At 40.3% G+C, this 17,140-nt stretch overlaps 4 protein-coding genes and 1 pseudogene across 9 annotated transcripts in view; 2 read left to right on the forward strand and 3 right to left on the reverse strand.

Annotated features, from left to right (window-relative positions):
* The window catches only part of LOC146469103 (uncharacterized), a 202,370-nt gene that overhangs the window by 65,533 nt on the left and 119,697 nt on the right, over nucleotides 1–17,140 (forward strand). The gene's annotated exons all lie outside the window — the stretch shown is intronic.
* LOC146469110 (uncharacterized) overlaps nucleotides 1–17,140 on the forward strand; it is a 47,869-nt gene that overhangs the window by 18,500 nt on the left and 12,229 nt on the right. The gene's annotated exons all lie outside the window — the stretch shown is intronic.
* On the reverse strand, nucleotides 1,525–5,358 carry LOC146469113 (uncharacterized). The gene is made up of 3 exons (XM_085123776.1): nucleotides 5,259–5,358; nucleotides 2,777–4,173; nucleotides 1,525–2,221 (listed from the first exon to the last, which is right to left on the reverse strand). Exons 1-3 carry the CDS (start codon nucleotides 5,341–5,343, stop codon nucleotides 1,967–1,969), a joined length of 1,737 nt encoding a protein of 578 aa, XP_084979902.1. The 5' UTR covers nucleotides 5,344–5,358; the 3' UTR covers nucleotides 1,525–1,966.
* LOC146469114 (uncharacterized) lies at nucleotides 6,912–10,799 on the reverse strand. Its single transcript, XM_085123784.1, has 3 exons — nucleotides 10,608–10,799; nucleotides 8,336–9,729; nucleotides 6,912–7,746 (listed from the first exon to the last, which is right to left on the reverse strand). The coding sequence occupies exons 1-3, from the start codon at nucleotides 10,690–10,692 to the stop codon at nucleotides 7,492–7,494; spliced, it is 1,734 nt and encodes a 577-aa protein (XP_084979910.1). The 5' UTR covers nucleotides 10,693–10,799; the 3' UTR covers nucleotides 6,912–7,491.
* On the reverse strand, nucleotides 12,585–15,916 carry LOC146469115 (uncharacterized; annotated as a pseudogene).

Here is a 17,140-nt window from a genome sequence, read left to right on the forward strand (position 1 = left end):
GGGCTTACAAGTTATTTTTCGGGAAAATGAATTTGAATAAAAATAGCAATGTCACGCAAAACTTTCGTAATGGTGTGCTCTTAGTCACTAAAGGTCACGCTTCAGTATCTTTTTAACATCAGTACTGTAGTAATTTCTACGGAACCATAGCAAACCCCATATAGCGTTAGAGCTGCCCTTGTTTTGATCTTTTAATTGAGAATAATTCTTTTACTTATTTGTTATCTACGGTATGGAACTGTTTGCCCTCGCCATTTGTGTTGCAAGCGATGTAAATGATTTTCAAGGTAAACTTTGTGATTGTAAATTTTTAGAACGTTTTTTATAGTTTTATAGTTTACATAACTTAACTTTTGTAACTTTTTATATCGAGTGATCTGAATGTGTTATATCTACATTTTATTTATGCACGTTCGTATTTTGAACGAGTTTTTAAACTCCTAGACGTAACGTGTTAACATAAATTACTGCCGGATTGATTGATTGATTGATTGATTGATTGATTGATTAATAACTTACAGCGCATACACGCTAAAAGCTGCAATGACCTCAGTCAGTGTGTCCGCTCTCTTTTATAACATTCATGACTTAAGCTAGCATAGTTCGTTACATTTTATTTACCCGAAACCGGAAGGTTTAATCAATACCATAGCATGAGGTGTATGTAAATTTTGGTCGATTCTACCCTCCCTGCCTAAGGCATATTTTGTGCGCGCGGTCATGCGTGTATGATGCCTTCATTTATATGACAAACTCACTATTTCCCTCAATTACCGCTGTTCCTTCTCACGCCATCCCGTCACATTGAAGAATTTATGACAAGCTTGTTATTCTTGCTATATATCTCCTCCATTGTTAGGCTCGAATCGGTAACATTTTATGAAGGGGTGCGTTGAATCGTTGCGATGTCATTTTGTCAACAGATACAAATATATGTAAATTTTTGGTGAATCCTTAAATCGAAACTGACAGATTTGTTGAAGGAATGTCATTTTGTCAACTGAGATATAAATATATGTAAATTTTTGGTCAATTCTTACATGAAAACCGGCAGTTTGGGTTTTCGAATTTGGCTTAAGTTTTTCTGATGCTGCCCATTTCCCAAAATTTAGCGAGAGATAAATTTATTCTTTTCTCTCTCAAAATACAAACAAAACCTTAAACAAATGAGGCAAACGATTCTTATTTAAAAGGGGACCTCAAGTCATGTTATTAACCTTCGTATGAACAATAGAAAAGATATTAGCTGTTCCTCTTGTCCATCAGGGATGATATGGATTTACGACCGCGCGCGAAAGTCCCCTGCCTCGCGGAAACTCGCTTAGTGTGCGTGGAGTAGGCGTGTCAGAACACCGGGAGCGTGAAATAAACCTTTGCCAGGGAGGAATTGTGGAAGAGTTAATAGCAAAGCATATGATAGTACTTTTCGTTTTCTGAAGCAAGACTTTGTACAATTTTTACCCAACACCATTTTATTGATTTTTATTGTTGTTTTTCATACAGCATAGCACAGCTTGCGCAGAAACGAAACTAAATTAACTTCAGCAACACCTTAAAAAAAAACTCCTGCAACAAAAATATAATTTATCCAATAAAAGTCTTTGTTTAGTGTCTACTTTGTTTCCTGAGATCTTGATTCGTCGTAACCTGGAAAAACTGTTTAATTTAAGAATGTTTTATTTTTCTCTGTTTCTTTACCAAAAGATCACAAAATCAGCTTTTCTCAAAATTTTTACACCATACGATAATCTACTTCCTTAAGAATCAGGAGATAATAGCTTTTCAAAAAATAATTTGTCATCCTTGATCAATTAATGTTTAAGTGAAAAACGTCAGTTACAAACGTTCTCTTTTACAACAAAACCTAATGAACTAAAATGTCCGTTTCTTTTCTAAAAGAATTAACACCTTCACCAACTTACTATAAACCTGCAAACCCAAGCAAAGCGAAGCAAAACAAAAAATGTTACTTTAGCCAGACCGTCAAGTAGGGGGACTGGTGCGAGTATGATCTGTTTGGCCAATCAGAATTGCTGCTTGGACTGTCGTAACCATTGGCATTCTGTGACCAGCCATGCGCAGTGGAGCCTTTACTCATGACCGCCACACCCATACAGTAGTCGTTTGTGGCGACATAACCAGCGGTGTTGAATGAAGCATAAGGATATGATCCTCCGTGTTTAACATGAGGCCTTATCCCGAACTTGTTCTGGTAGCAAATCTGTATGAAAAAGATGAGAGAAATCGTGAAAGAAAGCTTTCCCCATTGTGTTTGGTTTAGCTATTGTTTGATGGTTCACGTTTTTTGAGCGCAGTCGTCGTATTTCACTCATATCCACAAAATAAACCTTACAATTTAAGATCTTGTCTCAACAACAGCCAGAATTGTTTTTTATTTGTAGCTGACAGATACGCATAAGAAAACGAGTCGTACTCATAGAAGTGGATCTAGAAGGCACAAAGTGAGAAAAATAACCCCTCTTATCCTTTATGTTTGTTTTTTTTGCATATTTTTTTTTGGAAATAAGCACTCCAGTCGAGTATCCAAAATAACTGCAATAAAGGTTCCAAGAAGAAGCTTTGTTTCCCGTCTGACTCGAAATTCTGTTCGACGTTTTGATATGAAAAATATGTCATCATTCAAGGAAAATACAACGCAAAACCCCAAGGAATTACATGTCAACAGTTATGGAACATTTTCACAAAAGATTAGCAGTTTTGAACAGAGAAAAACAGGAGCTAAAATACGCTGGAAAATCAAGTGAAATCATCTGACCTTTTTGTTTCCATTCCAAGCATACACCATAACAGGTGTCTGTACAGCCGCCTTCACAGCTGATGGTCCAACAGAATGTTTCCAAAACGAGGCTTTTTCTCTGTCACAAGGCAACCGCCACATCACCCACTTTCTCCCCAAACCATCCACTCTCTCACCGCTGGACAGCAGAACCATGGACGCCTCCTCTACTGCCAAACTGCGTGCGTCAATGCAGGCAAACTGTTTGCGTTTTGTGATTTTTGAGGTCTTCAGCGCTGCAGTGTTGTGGTTAGACACCAGCCATGTGTTGTAAATGTTGCCCACTCTTCCGCTGATTTTGCCCACGAGAGTCCAGCCACCATTTTTCATGTCGCAGTAAGTCTGCACTGCTGAGCTTCCTTGGAGGTCTGTCTTGATCCAATAAACGCCATTCTTGGCGCGTGGTTTGTTGTTAGCGAGACTTGCACCATAGATCTGCTTACACGAGTCAGCAGGAAGATTCTTTTCACCCAGGAAAGAACTTTGGGCAGGAATGAAATGTTGAATCCTTCCCAGGGTGATCTTTGGGGCAGTGGCAACCAGGAATGTTACCTTGATGTTGTCATAAAGTGTTTTGCAGTTATGCGGAGACTTGTGACATCCAAATCCTAGAGTGCCTGCAGCTATTGTCCACTCCTTGCCCACTTGCAGGTTGTCGTATACAAGTTTGCCGTTCGCCCACTGCCAGAATCTATCTCCCAGCACTCGATACCTTAAGTGAAACCACTTGTTTAATGTAAAGGCTGTGGGTAACTTTCCTTTGTATTTCCAGCTGCCATCTCTGTTGTTTGCAAAGGGCCTGAAGTAACACTCGTTGGGTCTCCGCATGTAGTATTCCAGCCACCACCCTGTAGTTTTGCTGGGATTCACATTACTTAAGCGCAGAAATTGTCCGGTTTCCGTATATTTGAGCCGAGACGTCTCCATGAAGTCAAGCTCTACCTCGACGTCTTTCCACTGAAAACCTGATTGAAGATACAATCCAACCTCAGCGGCATCTTTACTCAGATCTCTTGTCTGCATTGTACTTCCCAGCAATCGTCCATTTTGTACGCTCCATTTTCCCCAGTTTTTCACCCATTCTTTTTTTAGTGTTGAACTGGAGAAATCGTCATAGAAGGCGAATACTTTGTCAGGATTATCCATGACGCTGCTGCTGACCGCAGCACCAAACACTAAGGAATAAGAGGAATCATCAACAGTGTTGGCTGAGATAGGCGCCTGCAGTCTGAACTGGACAGTGGCAGACTTTGTTCCCAGGCCACTAATGACGCGGTCAACTTGAACGGGGCGCTGTCCGTTGTCATGGTAATAGACTTGCAAGTCGTCACCATTGTCACGTGTTAATCCACGATCTATCAGTTCTCGGTGATTAACTGAGGAAAATAAAATTCGTGTCAATCAGTGTAACTAATATCTGTCAGGTATCGTGACATAACAATATTTAACAAATTTTGCAGCAAAGTACTGTTCAAGCGCTAGTATTTGAATAATGACATGTTAAAAGATTCAAACGGCTAGAACTGTCCTGTACAGCACAAGGAAATGCCCTAGGAAAGTACAGCTCAGTAGCATTCCGATTTGAAAGGTCACACTCTAGGATTTCATCCACAGACTCAAAAGTCAGAATCACCTCGTACAGCACAGTAAACAGCACGACAGGAAAGTACTGCTCAGTAGCTTTCATTTGAATGGTCACACTTCAGGATTTCATCCACTGACCCAAATGTCAGAATCACCTTGTACAGCATAATAAACAGCACCACAGGAAAGTACTGTACAGCTCAGTAGCATTCCGATTTGAAAGGTCACACTTAAGATTTCATCCACAGACTCAAAAGTCAGAATCACCTCGTACAGCATAATAAACAGCACCACAGGAAAGTACTGCACAGTAGCTCTCATTTGAATGGTCACACTTCAGGATTTCATCCACAGGCTCAAAAGTTAGAACCACCTTGTACAGCATAATAAACAGCACCACAGGAAAGTACAGCTCAGTAGCTTTCATTTGAATGGTCACACTTTAGGATTTCATCCACAGACTCAAAAATTGGAATTACCTTGCACGATATGCTAAACAATAACACAAGATAGAACTGCTCAACGACGGAGGCTTTTTTTATGAAATGGTTTGTGAAAAATAAAAACCGTTTCCGGGAAAGCCGTCTACAGATTCGTAACATGATTTCCTTTGATAAACATGGTGTTGTTTGTCAATCCTAAACAGAACTATGCGCGAAGAGTTTCTGGGTTATGTGTGTAACAAGTTAACTTTTGCGGAGGAGGACTTCTGTTTTGCCGAAAGGTTTTGTGTTGGTTATATTGCATAGCATACATTTTTTTTTATAGATGTTGTTTCTCTGGTTTTCTGCAGTTTCCACGTTTGACTGCTCAAAAAAAGTGATTTTTTTCAATCGAACGAGGATGCCGCTGAAAAGAACAATCCAAAATTTCATACCTGGTACAGCTATAGTGTAGTGTTTAGGCAGAAAGGATCCAGTCGCCTCAATTCGTACTTGTATTTTCCCTGTCCGTTCCGCCATACAGCTCGGATATCCGTGCAAAGTGTTTCCTTTTGCCAGTTTTTCCAGAAGGCGCTGAACTGGTTTCAACAAGGCGATTTCTTCTTCGGCGATTCGAGCCAATTTGTTGGCGTCTTTCTGCATTGTTGCGGCAAGATTTTTTTTTTCGTTGAAGGTGTTCAAATCCAGAGTCAACTTGAAAATCAGCGAGTCGATCTCACTTTTAGCGCGGTAGATCTCGCCATGTTTGGAGGGCTTTGTTGGTTGGGATCCACAGGTTGAAAAGTACAACAGCGCGGTAAAAACAGCGATGCTGCTTAGCTGAAAAGGCATTTGACGGTGCAGTTTGAAGTCAGAAATGATTGAGATTGTTGAGAATACTCAGAAAGTCTGCAAGGACTGACGTAATATTTTCTGTACATGACTCATAGGTTTTGAAATCAGCGGAAGTGAGGCTTACAAGTTATTTTTCGTGAAATGCATTACGATAAAAATAGAAAGCGTTACGTAAACTGTCCCGCTCGTTTTGTTCATCGTTAGTAACGGTCACGCTTTCTCAATGATTGAATTCTACAGAACCTTCGTTTCGAAAAGTTTATCACCATGTTTGTTAAAAGTTGCGTTAATCTGGGTCAGACTTCTGTTGTCAGCTTCATTTTGGTCTGAGAAACAGCCTAAGGTTTTGACGGTTTTGGGAAATCAAGATGTTGACATTTTATGAAGGGGTGCGTTGAATCGCTGCAATGACATTTGTCAACAGATACGACACATGTATATGTAAATTTTGCCCGATTGGTACATCAAAAGTTGAATTTAATTACCGTCTGATTTGTTGAAGAAACCAAAATGAATTTTCGAATCTCGTTTATCACAGTTTAATATCCCTCCATACCGCCATTCCGAATCTACATTCGATTCCCTTTGCATAGTGTAAGTTAACTTTATCTGTTCGGCTGATGTGCTTCTCGACAAAGAGTTCAATATTTGCCCGCATTCTGGCTACAAAATGTTGTTTGTTCTGATGATATTTTCGTCCAGTATCCCACCCTTAAGAAGCTGTCAGAGTTTCTGGGTCTAATAAAAGGTTTCTTGAACGCTTCTTTCCATTGTCACTCTATTTACAGGCGCCTTTTCTTCTCCTTGGTGAGTGAAGGCGGCTGTACATTCTATAAACAACGTTCGTCTTTAATTTTCGTCGTAATCCACCATCCCGACCCTTTAGATTCCTAGCTTAATTTAACCAAATATTTTTATACCATATCCCGCCTTAAAAATCCCGCATCCCTCTAACTTACTTCCGGCGTTATTGAATTATTTTTCGCTTCCTGTTTCCCGGTACAAATTCAAATCAGAATTCAAGTGAAAAGCTTGCTTATTATGCTAACTGGTTGGGATTTCTGCGGATTCTTCTAATTTTATACAAATTTTATATAAAAGGGAACCTCAAGTCATGTTATTAAACTTCGTTGGAACAATAGAAAACATATTAGATGTTCTTCTTGTCCATCAGGGATGATACGGATTCACTAACGCGCGCGAAAGTCTCCTTCCTCACAGGAGCTCCTCCAGCGCACGTGGAGTGTTGGCTTGTGGTTCTGTTCATGAACACCGGAAGCGTGAAAAAAGCCTTTGCCAGGGAGGAATTGTGGGACAGTTAATAGCAAAGCATATTATAGTATTTTTCGTTTTCTAAAGCAAGACTCTGCACAAATTTTACCCAACACCATTTTATTGAATTTTTTTGTTTGTTTTTCATACAGCATAGCACAGCTTGCGCAGAAACGAAACTAAATTTACTTCAACTGCACCTTAAAAAAATCCTCCTCAAAATTTTCATTTATCCCATAAAATCTTTGTTTAGTATTTACTTTGTTTCCTGAGATCTTGATTCCGGCCCTGTTTCTTTACCAAAAGATCACAAAAATCAGCTTTTCTCGATATCTCTACACCACACAATGATGTTCTTGACCTTTGATTAAGAATGACTTTTCTAAAAATAATTTGTCATCCTTGATCAATTGTTTAAGTGAAAAACGTCTGTTGCAAACGTTCTCTTACTTCTACAACAAAACCTAATGAACTAAAATGTCCGTTTCTTTTCTCAAGGAATTAACACCTTCACCAACTTACTATAACCCCGTAAAGCAAAGCGAAGCAAAAAGAAAAATGTTATTTGAGCCAGACCGTCAAGTGCGGGGACTGGTGATTGACTGACCTGTTTGGCCAATCAGAATCGCTGCTTGGACTGTCGTAACCATTGGCATTCTGTGACCAGCCATGCGCAGTGGAGCCTTTACGCATGACCCCCACAGCCATACAGTTGTCGTTTGCGCCGGTGTTGCCACCTGTGTTGTATGAGGCATAAGGATATGATCCCCCGTCTGTAACATAAGGTAGTATCCCGAACTTGTTCTGGTAACAAATCTGTTTTAAACAGACGAGAGACATTTGTCAAAGAAATCTTTCTCCATTGAGGTTATAAGTGTTTGGTTCGGCATTTCTTTGGTTCCAACACGTTTCAACCCAATCATTGTTTTTCACCTAAAATAATATCTACGCGCCAGTATTTTATACTTCTTCATTTCTGTTATTCACAATATATGCTTCACAATTTTAGATATAGTCTCAATGCCAGCCATATTTGTTTCTTATTTGTCTTTGATTGATACGCATAAAGACCGAGTTTTAAAAGTAAAAGTGAATCTGAAATGCGCAATGTTTTATAAAAAAACCTGTTTTGTTTATTATTTTTTTGGTTTGTTTTGTGAGCTTGTTTTTCTTTCGAAATAGGCACTTCGGTATCGAAAGGTTCCAAAAGAAAAAGCTTTATTCCCCGTTTGACTCACATTTCTGCGCGATATGGAAACTGAACAATCATTCAAGGGAAATAGCTCCCAAAACCCCGAGAAAATACATCAACAGTTTGAAACATTTTAACATAAAGATTTGCAGTTTTGAAACAGAGAAAAACAGAAGCTAGAATACGCTGGAAAATCAAGTGAAATCGTCTGACCTTTTTGTTTCCATTCCAAGCATACACCATAACAGGTGTCTGTACAGCCGCCTTCACAGCTGAATATCCAACAGATCGTTTCCAAAACGAGGCTTTTTCTCTGTCACCAGGCAACCGCCACATCACCCACTTGCTCCCCAAACCATCCACTCTCTCACCGCTGGACAGCAGAACCATGGACGCCTCCTCTACTGCCAAACTGCGCGCGTCAATGCAGGCAAACTGTTTCCGTTTTGTAATCTTTGGAGTCTTCAGCGCTGCAGTGTTGTGGTTAGACACCAACCATGTGTTGTAAATGTTGCCAACTCTTCCACTGATTTTGCCTACGAGAGTCCAGCCGCCATTTTTCATGTCGCAGTAAGTTTGCACTGCTGAGCTTCCTTGGAGGTCTGTCTTGATCCAATAAACGCCATTCTTGGCGCGTGGTTTGTTGTTGGCGAGACTTGCATCATGGATCTGCTTACACGAGTCAGCAGGAAGCTTCTTTTCACCCAGGAGAGAACTTTGGGTAGGAATCAAATGTTGAATTTTTCCCAAAGTGATCTTGGGGGAAGTGGCAACCAGGAATGTTACCTTGATGTTGTCATAAAGTGTTTTGCAGTTGTTCGGAGACCCAGAACATCCGAGCCCTAAAGTGCCTGCAGCTATTTTCCATTCGTTGCCTACTTGCACATTATCGTGTATGAGTTTGCCGTTCGCCCACTGCCAGAATCTGTCTCCCAGCACTCGATACTTGAAGTGAAACCACTTGTTTAATGTAAAGGCTGTGGGTAGCTTTCCTTTGTATTTCCATCCTCCATCTCTGTTGTTAGCTTGCGGTCTCATGCAGACAGTTTCCGCGTAACGTGGGTAGTACTCAAACCACCATCCTGTGGTTTTGCTGGGATTGGCATTGCTGACTCGGAGAAGAGGTCCAGGAGCGCTACTTTTTGTTCCAGTTTCCATCAAGTCAAGCTCTACCTCGACGTCTTTCCACTGAAAACCTGACTGAAGATACAATCCGATCTCAACGGGAACACTGCCCGGATCTCTGGTCTTCATCGTGCTTCCCAGCAATCGTCCGTTTTGTACGCTCCATTTTCCCCAGCTTTTCACCCATTCTGTTTTCAATGTTGAGCTCGAGAAATCGTCATAGAAGGCGAACACTTTGTCAGGATTATCCATGGCACTGCCGCTGACCGCAGCACCAAACACTAAGGAATAAGAGGAATCATCAACAGTGTTGGCTGAGATAGGAGCCTGCAGTCTGAAGTGGGCAGTGGCAGACTTTGTTCCCAGGCCACTTATAACGCGGTCAACTTGAACGGGGCGCTGTCCGTTGTCATGGTAATAGACATGCAAGTCGTCACCATCGTCACGTGTTAATCCGCGATCAATCAGTTCTCGGTGATTAACTGAGGAAAATAAAATTCATGTTAATCAGTGTTACAAATATCTTAAAAGTGTCACAGGGACTTGTGACACCTCAACTGCTTTAAGAAATTCGAAGGAGAGGATGGCTAGAGAGCCATAGTCTCTGACGAAGAAACGAAATGAAATTAAACGAAAAAAGAACCCTAAGAGCTAGTATTTGAATGGTCACACTTGAGGCTCCCATGCACAGAGTCATAAGTTAGATTTACCTTGTACAGCATTTATTATTTTGGTGTATCTGCTTACTTTTAAATACTTTTGGGACTGTTTTTTGGTTAGAGATATCCTAAATGTGATGTAATAAAGTTATCTTATTTAATAAACAGCACCACATGAAAGTACTGTTCAATAGCTTTCATCTGAATGGTCACACTTTAGGATTTCATACGCACTAAGACCCAAAAGTAAGAGCCACCTTGTACAGCGTAATAAACAGCACCACAGAAAAATACTGCTCAGTAGCTCTCATTTGAATGGTCACACTTTAGGATTTCACCCAGACTCAAGAGTTAGAACCACCTTGTGCAGCGTAATAAACAGCACCACAGAAAAGTACTGCTCAGTTGCCTTCATTTGAATATGAACACTTTAGGATTTCATACGCAGACGCAAAAGGTAGAACCACCTTGTCCAGCATGATAAACAGTACCACAGACATGTATTTAATGCACAGAGTCAAAAGTTAGAACCATGTTGTACAGCAAGTAACCAGCACCAAAGAAAGTACCGTCGCCTTTTTAGATGTTGTTCATTGCAATTTTTTTTAACAGATTTTCAGCTGATTCCATGTTTAACCGTCATAAATGTAAAGAATATTTCCTTACATAATATTGATAGAAAACTTCCCAAAATTTCATACCTGGTACAGCTATAGTGTAGTGTTTAGGCAGAGAGGATCCTGTCGCCTCAATTCGTACTTGTATTTTCCCTCCTTGTCCGGCCATACAGCTCGGATATCCATGCGAAGTGTTTCCTTTTGCAAGTCTTTGCAGAAGGCGCTGAACTGGTTTCAACAAGGCGATTTCTTCTTCAGCGATTCGAGCCAATTTGTTGGCGTCTTTCTGCATTGTTGCGGCAAGATTTTTCTTTTGGTTGAAGGTATTCAAATCCAGAGTCAACTTGAAAATCAGCGAGTCGATCTCACTTTTAGCGCGGTAGATCTCGCCATGTTTGGAGGGCTTTGTTGGTTGGGATCCACCGGTTGAAAAATACAACAGCGCGGTAAAAACAGCGATGCTGCTTAGCTGAAAAGCCATTTGACGGTGCAGTCAGAAGTCAGAAATGATTGAGATTGTTGAGAATACTCAGGAAGTCTACAAGGACTGACTTAGTATTTTCTGTGTATGACTCATAATTTTTGAAATCAGTGGAAGTTGGGCTTACAAGTTATTTTTCGTGAAATGCATTACGATAAAAATAGAAAGCGTTACGTAAAAGACTGTCACGCTCGTTGTGTTCAGTGTTAGTAAAGATCACGCTATCTCATTAATTGAATTCTACAGAATCTCCATTACTAAAAGTTTATCGCCATGTTTGTTAAAAGTTGCGTTAATGTGGGTCAGTCTTCTTTTGTCAGCTTCAGTTTGGTCTGAGTAACAGCCTATGGTTTTCACGATTTTAGGAAATCAAGATCTTATCATTTTAAGAAGAGGTACGTTGGATCGTTGCAATGACATTTTGTCAACAGATACACGTATATGTAAATTTTGCTCTATTGGTACATCAAAGCTTGAATTTAATTACGGTCTGATTTGTTAAAGAAACCAGATGAATTTTCGAATCTCGTTTACCACGGTTTAATTTCCTTCCATACCTCCATTCCGAATCTACATTCCATTCCCTTTGCATGGTGTGACTTAACTTTATATGTTCGGCTGATGTGCTTCTCGACGGAAAGATTTCAATATTTACGTGCATTGCGGCTCCAAAATGTTGTTTGTTCTGATGATGTTTTCGTCCAGTATCCCACCCTTAATAAGCTATCACAGTTTCTGGGTCTAATAAAAGGTTTCTCGAACGCTGCTTTCCACTCTCACCCTATTTACAGGCGTCTGTTCTTCTCCTTGGTGAGTGAAGGGGCTGTACATTCTATGAACAACATTCATCTTTAATTTTCGTCCTAATCCATATTTTTATACCATATCCCGCCTTAAAAATCCCGCATCCCTCCAACTTACTTCCGGCATTTTTGAATTACTTTTCGCTTCCCGTTTCCCGGTGCAAATTGAAATCAGAATTCAAGTGAAAAGCTTGGTTATTATGCTAAGTGGTTGGAATTTCTACAGATTATTCTAATTCTTTTCTGAAGGTGCCCATCTCCTCAAATTTAGCGAGAGAATTGCTCCTTTATAAGTTATTCTCTTTCAAAATACGAACGTGAACATAAACAAAAAAGCAAAACGAATTTTATATAAAAGGGGACCTCAAGTCATGTTAATTAACTTCGTAGAAACAATAGAGAACATATTAGCTGTTCAATCTTGCCCATCAGGAATGATATGGATTCACGAACGCCCGCGAAAGCTGCCTACCTCGCGGGAACTCGCTTAGCGAGCGTGGAGTGTTGGCTTGTGGGAACAACGGAAGCGTGAATGAAACCTCTGCCGGGGAGGAATTGTGGGACTGTGAATAGCCAAGTATATGATAGTACTTTTCGTTTTATAAAGTAAGACTGCACAAATTTTACCCAACACCATTTTATTGATTTTTGTTTGTTTTTCATACAGCATGGCACAGCTTGCGCAGAAACGAAACTAAATTTACTTCAACAGCACCTTAAAAAAAATCCTGCAACAAAATTTTTATTTATCCCATAAAAGTCTTTGTTTAGTATCTACTTTGTTTCCTAAGATCTTGATTCCTCCTAACCAGGGAAAACTGTTTAATTTGAGAATGTTTTATTTTTCTCTGTTGTTTTACCAAAAGATCACAAAATCAGCTTTTCTCAAAATCTTTACACCATACAATAATCTTACTGCTTACTAGTTAGGAGATAATGGCTTGTCTAAAAATAATTTGTCATCCTTGGTCAATTAATGTTTTAGTGAATAACGTCAGTTGCAAACGTTCTTTTCTACAAAACCTAATGAACAAAAATGTTCGTTTGTTTTCTAAAGGAATTAACACCTTCACCAAGTTACTATAAACCCGCAAAGCAAAGCAAAGCGAAGCAAAACAAAAAATGCTACTTGAGCCAGACCGTTAAGTGGGGGGAGTGGTGCGAGTATGATCTGTTTGGCCAATCAGAATCGCTGCTTCGATTGTCGTAACCATTGGCATTCTGTGACCAGCCATGCGCAGTGGAGCCTTTACTCATGACCCCCACAGCCATACAGTAGTCGTTCGTGGCGACATTACCAGCTGCGTTGTATGAGGCATAAGGATATGATCCTCCATGTGCAACATAAGGTAGTATCCCGAACTTATTTTGGTAGCAAATCTCTATTAAAAAGACGAGAAAAAGGTGTCAAAGAAATCTTTCTCCATGGTGTTTGGTTCGCCATTTCTTTAGTGGTTCACGTTTTTTCAGCCCAACCATCGTGTTTCACGCATATCCACAAAATACGCCTTACCATTTAAAATCTAGTCTCAATACCAGCCATATTTGTTTATTATTTATACCTGACCGATACGCATCAAAAAAACTAGTCGTACTCATAGAAACGAATCTAGAAGGCACAACGTTTAAAAAAACCTCTTTTATCCTTTTTGTTTGTTTCTTTCCTTTTAATTTTTGGACATAAGCACTCAGGTTTCACAAAACAACTGCAATAAAGGTTTCGAAAAGAAGCTTTATTTCCGTCTGATTCCGAACTCTGGGCGACGTTTAGATATGGAAAATATATCATCATTCAAGGAAAATACAACGCAAAACCCCTTAGAATTACATGTCAAAATTTAAAAAAAAAAACATCTTAACGTAAAGATTAGCAGTTTTCAAACAGAGAAAATCAGGAGCTAAAATACGCTGGAATATAAAGTGAAATCGTCTGACCTTTTTGTTTCCATTCCAAGCATACACCATAACAGGTGTCTGTACAGCTGCCTTCACAGCTGATGATGCAACAGAAAGGTTCCAAAACGAGGCTTTTTCTCTGTCACCAGGCAACCGCCACATGACCCACTTGCTCCCCAAACCATCCACTTTCTCACCGCTGGACAACAGAACCATGGACGCCTCCTGTACCGCCAAACTGCGCGCGTCAATGCAGACAAACTGTTTGTGTTTTGTGATCTTTGGAGTCTTCAGCGCTGCAGTGTTGTGGTTAGACACCAGCCATTTGTTGTAAATGTTGCCCACTCTTCCGCTGATTTTGCCCACGAGTGTCCAGCCGCCATTTTTCATGTCGCAGTAAGTCTGCACTGCTGAGCTTCCTTGGAGGTCTGTCTTGATCCAATAAACGCCATTCTTGGCGCGTGGTTTGTTGTTGGCGAGACTTGCATCATGGATCTGCTTACACGAGTCAGCAGGAAGCTTCTTTTCACCCAGGAGAGAACTTTGGGTAGGAATGAAATGTTGAATCCTTCCCAGGGTGATGTTAGGAGGAGTGGCAACCAGGAATGTTACCTTGATGTTGTCATAAAGTGTTTTCGGTTGTGCGGAGACGAATGACATCCCAGTGCTAACGTTCCAGCGGATATTTTCCACTCCTTGCTCACCTTTATATTATCCTGTACAACTTTCCCATTGGCCCACTGCCAGAATCTATCGCCCACAACTCGATACCTGAAATGAAACCATGTGTTTAATTTGAAGGGCGTTGGTAACTTTCCTTTGTATTTCCAATCGCCATCTCTGTTGTTAGCTTGTGGTCTCACGCCGACAGTTTCCGCTTGAGGTGGATAGTATTGAAACCACCATCCCGTTGGTTTGCTGGGATTCACATTGCTGACGCGAAGAAATGGTCCGGGCGAGCTTGCTGGTTTACCGGTTTCCATCAAGTCCAGCTCTACATCAACGTCTTTCCACTGAAAACCTGACTGAAGATACAATCCGATTTTAACGTTATCTCTCCCCTGATCTTTAATCTGCATCGTATTCCCCAGCAATCGTCCCTTTTGCACGCTCCATTTTCCCCTAGTTTTCACCCATTCTTTTTTCAATGTTGAGCTCGAGAAATCGTCATAGAAGGCGAACACTTTTTCAGGATTATCCATGGCACTGCCGCTGACCACAGCACCAAACACTAAGGAATAAGAGGAATCATCAACAGTGTTGGCTGAGATAGGAGCCTGCAGTCTGAACTGGACAGTGGCAGACGTTGTTCCCAGGCCGCTAATGACGCGGTCAACTTGAACGGGGCGCTGTCCGTTGTCATGGTAATAGACATGCAAGTCGTCACCATTGTCACGTGTTAATCCACGATCTATCACTTCTCGGTGATTAACTGAGGAAAATAAAATTCATGTCAATCAGTAAAACAAATATCTTAAAAGTGTCATAGAGACTTGTGACACCTCAACTGCTTTAAGAAATTCTTAGGAGAGGATGGATAGGGAGTGAGAGTCTCTGACGAAGAAACGAAATGAAATAAAACGAGGAAAAGAACACGTAGAGCTAGTATTTTAATGGTCACAGTTAAGGCTTGCATGCACAGAGTCAAAGGTTAGAATCACCTGGTACAATATTTATTATTTTGATGTAACGTAGTTTTTATAATAACGCTTTTATGCTTACTTTTAAATTAATTTGGCGCTGCGTTTTCTGTTAGATGTGATATAATAAAGTTATCTTATCTAAAAAACAAGTCCGCAGGAAAGTACTACTCAGTAGCTTTCATTTGGATGGTCACACTTTAGGATTTCATACGCAGACTCAAAAGGTAGAACCACCTTGTACAGCATAATAAACAGTACCACAGACAAGTATTTTATCCACAGAATCAAAAGTTAGAACCACGTTGTACAGCAAGTAAGCAGTACCAAAGAAAGTACCGTCGCCTTTTTAGATGTTGTTCCTTGCAACTTTTTTTTTAACAGATTTTCAGCTGATTCCATGTTTAGCCGTCAAAAAGGTAAAGAATATTTCGTTACATAATACTGCTAGAAAACATCTCAAAATTTCATACCTGGTACAGCTATAGTGTAGCGTTTAGGCAGAGAGGATCCTGTCGCCTCAATTCGTACTTGTATTTTTCTTCTCCGTTCCGCCATACAGCTCGGATATCCATGCAAAGTGTTTCGTTTTGCAAGTTTTTCCAGAAGGCGCTGAACTGGTTTCAACAAGGCGATTTCTTCTTCGGCGATTCGAGCCAATTTGTTGGCGTCTTTCTGCATTGTTGCGGCAAGATTTTTCTTTTGGTTGAAGGTGTTCAAATCCAGAGTCAACTTGAAAATCAGCGAGTCGATCTCACTTTTAGCGCGGTAGATCTCGCCATATTTGGAGGGCTTTGTTGGTTGGGATCCACAGGTTGAAAAGAACAACAGCGCGGTAAAAACAGCGATGCTGCTTAGCTGAAAAGCCATTTGACGGTGCAGTTAGAAGTCAGAAATGATTGAGATTGTTGAGAATACTCAGAAAGTCTACAAGGACTGACTAAGAACTTTTTGTGTATGACTCATAATTTTTGAAATCAGCGGAAATTGGGCTTACAAGTTATTTTTCGTGAAATGCATTTCTGTAAAAATAGAAAGCGTTACGTAAAAAGACTGTCACACTCTTTGTGTTCGTTGTTAGTAAAGGTCACGCTTTCTCACTTATGGCATTCTCCAGTGCCTTCACTACTATCTGGCTATTAAAGTCTTCTATTGTCAGCTTCAGTTTGTCTCTCAGAAGCAGACTATGGTTCTCACGGTTTTAGGAAATCAAGATCTTATCATTTTATGAAGGGGTGCGTTGAATCGCTGCAATGACATTTTGTCAACAGATACACATATATGTAAATTTTGCCCGATTCATACATCAAAACTTGAATTTAATTGCCGTCGGATTTGTTGAAGAAACCAAAATGAATTTTGGGATCTCGCTTACCACGGTTTAATATCCCTCCATACCGCCATTCCGAATCTACATTCCATTCCCTTTGAATGGTGTGAGTTAACATCATATATTCAGGTGATGTGCTTCTCGACAAACATTTCAATATTTGCGCGCATTCCGGATACAAAATGTTGTTTGTTCCGATGATATTTTCGCCCAGTATCCCACTCTTAATAAGCTGTCAGAGTTTTTGGGTCTAATAAAAGGTTTATCGAGCGCCGCTTTCCACTTTCACCCTATGTACTGGTCTCTGTTCTTCCCCGTAGTGAGTGAAGGCGGTTGTACATTCTGTAAACAACATTTGTCTTTAATTTTCTCCCTAATCCGCCATTCCAAACTTTTAGATTCCTAACTAAATTTAACAAAGTATTTTTATAGCATATCCCGCCTTAAAAATCTCGCATCCCTCCTAC

Source organism: Pavona decussata, unplaced genomic scaffold (assembly GCF_977016875.1).
Source record: "Pavona decussata unplaced genomic scaffold, jaPavDecu1.1 SCAFFOLD_127, whole genome shotgun sequence".
Classification (NCBI taxonomy): Eukaryota; Metazoa; Cnidaria; class Anthozoa; order Scleractinia; family Agariciidae; genus Pavona; species Pavona decussata.

Coding starts and splice junctions, on each gene's coding strand:
- LOC146469113 (XM_085123776.1), bottom strand. CDS start 5,343: ATGGCGGAACGGACAGGGAAAATACAAGTACGAATTGAGGCGACTGGA. Junction 4,174..5,258: donor CTACACTATAGCTGTACCAG/GTATGAAATTTT, acceptor TATTTTCCTCAG/TTAATCACCGAGAACTGATA. Junction 2,222..2,776: donor CTTGGAATGGAAACAAAAAG/GTCAGATGATTT, acceptor TTTTTCATACAG/ATTTGCTACCAGAACAAGTT.
- LOC146469114 (XM_085123784.1), bottom strand. CDS start 10,692: ATGGCCGGACAAGGAGGGAAAATACAAGTACGAATTGAGGCGACAGGA. Junction 9,730..10,607: donor CTACACTATAGCTGTACCAG/GTATGAAATTTT, acceptor TATTTTCCTCAG/TTAATCACCGAGAACTGATT. Junction 7,747..8,335: donor CTTGGAATGGAAACAAAAAG/GTCAGACGATTT, acceptor TGTTTAAAACAG/ATTTGTTACCAGAACAAGTT.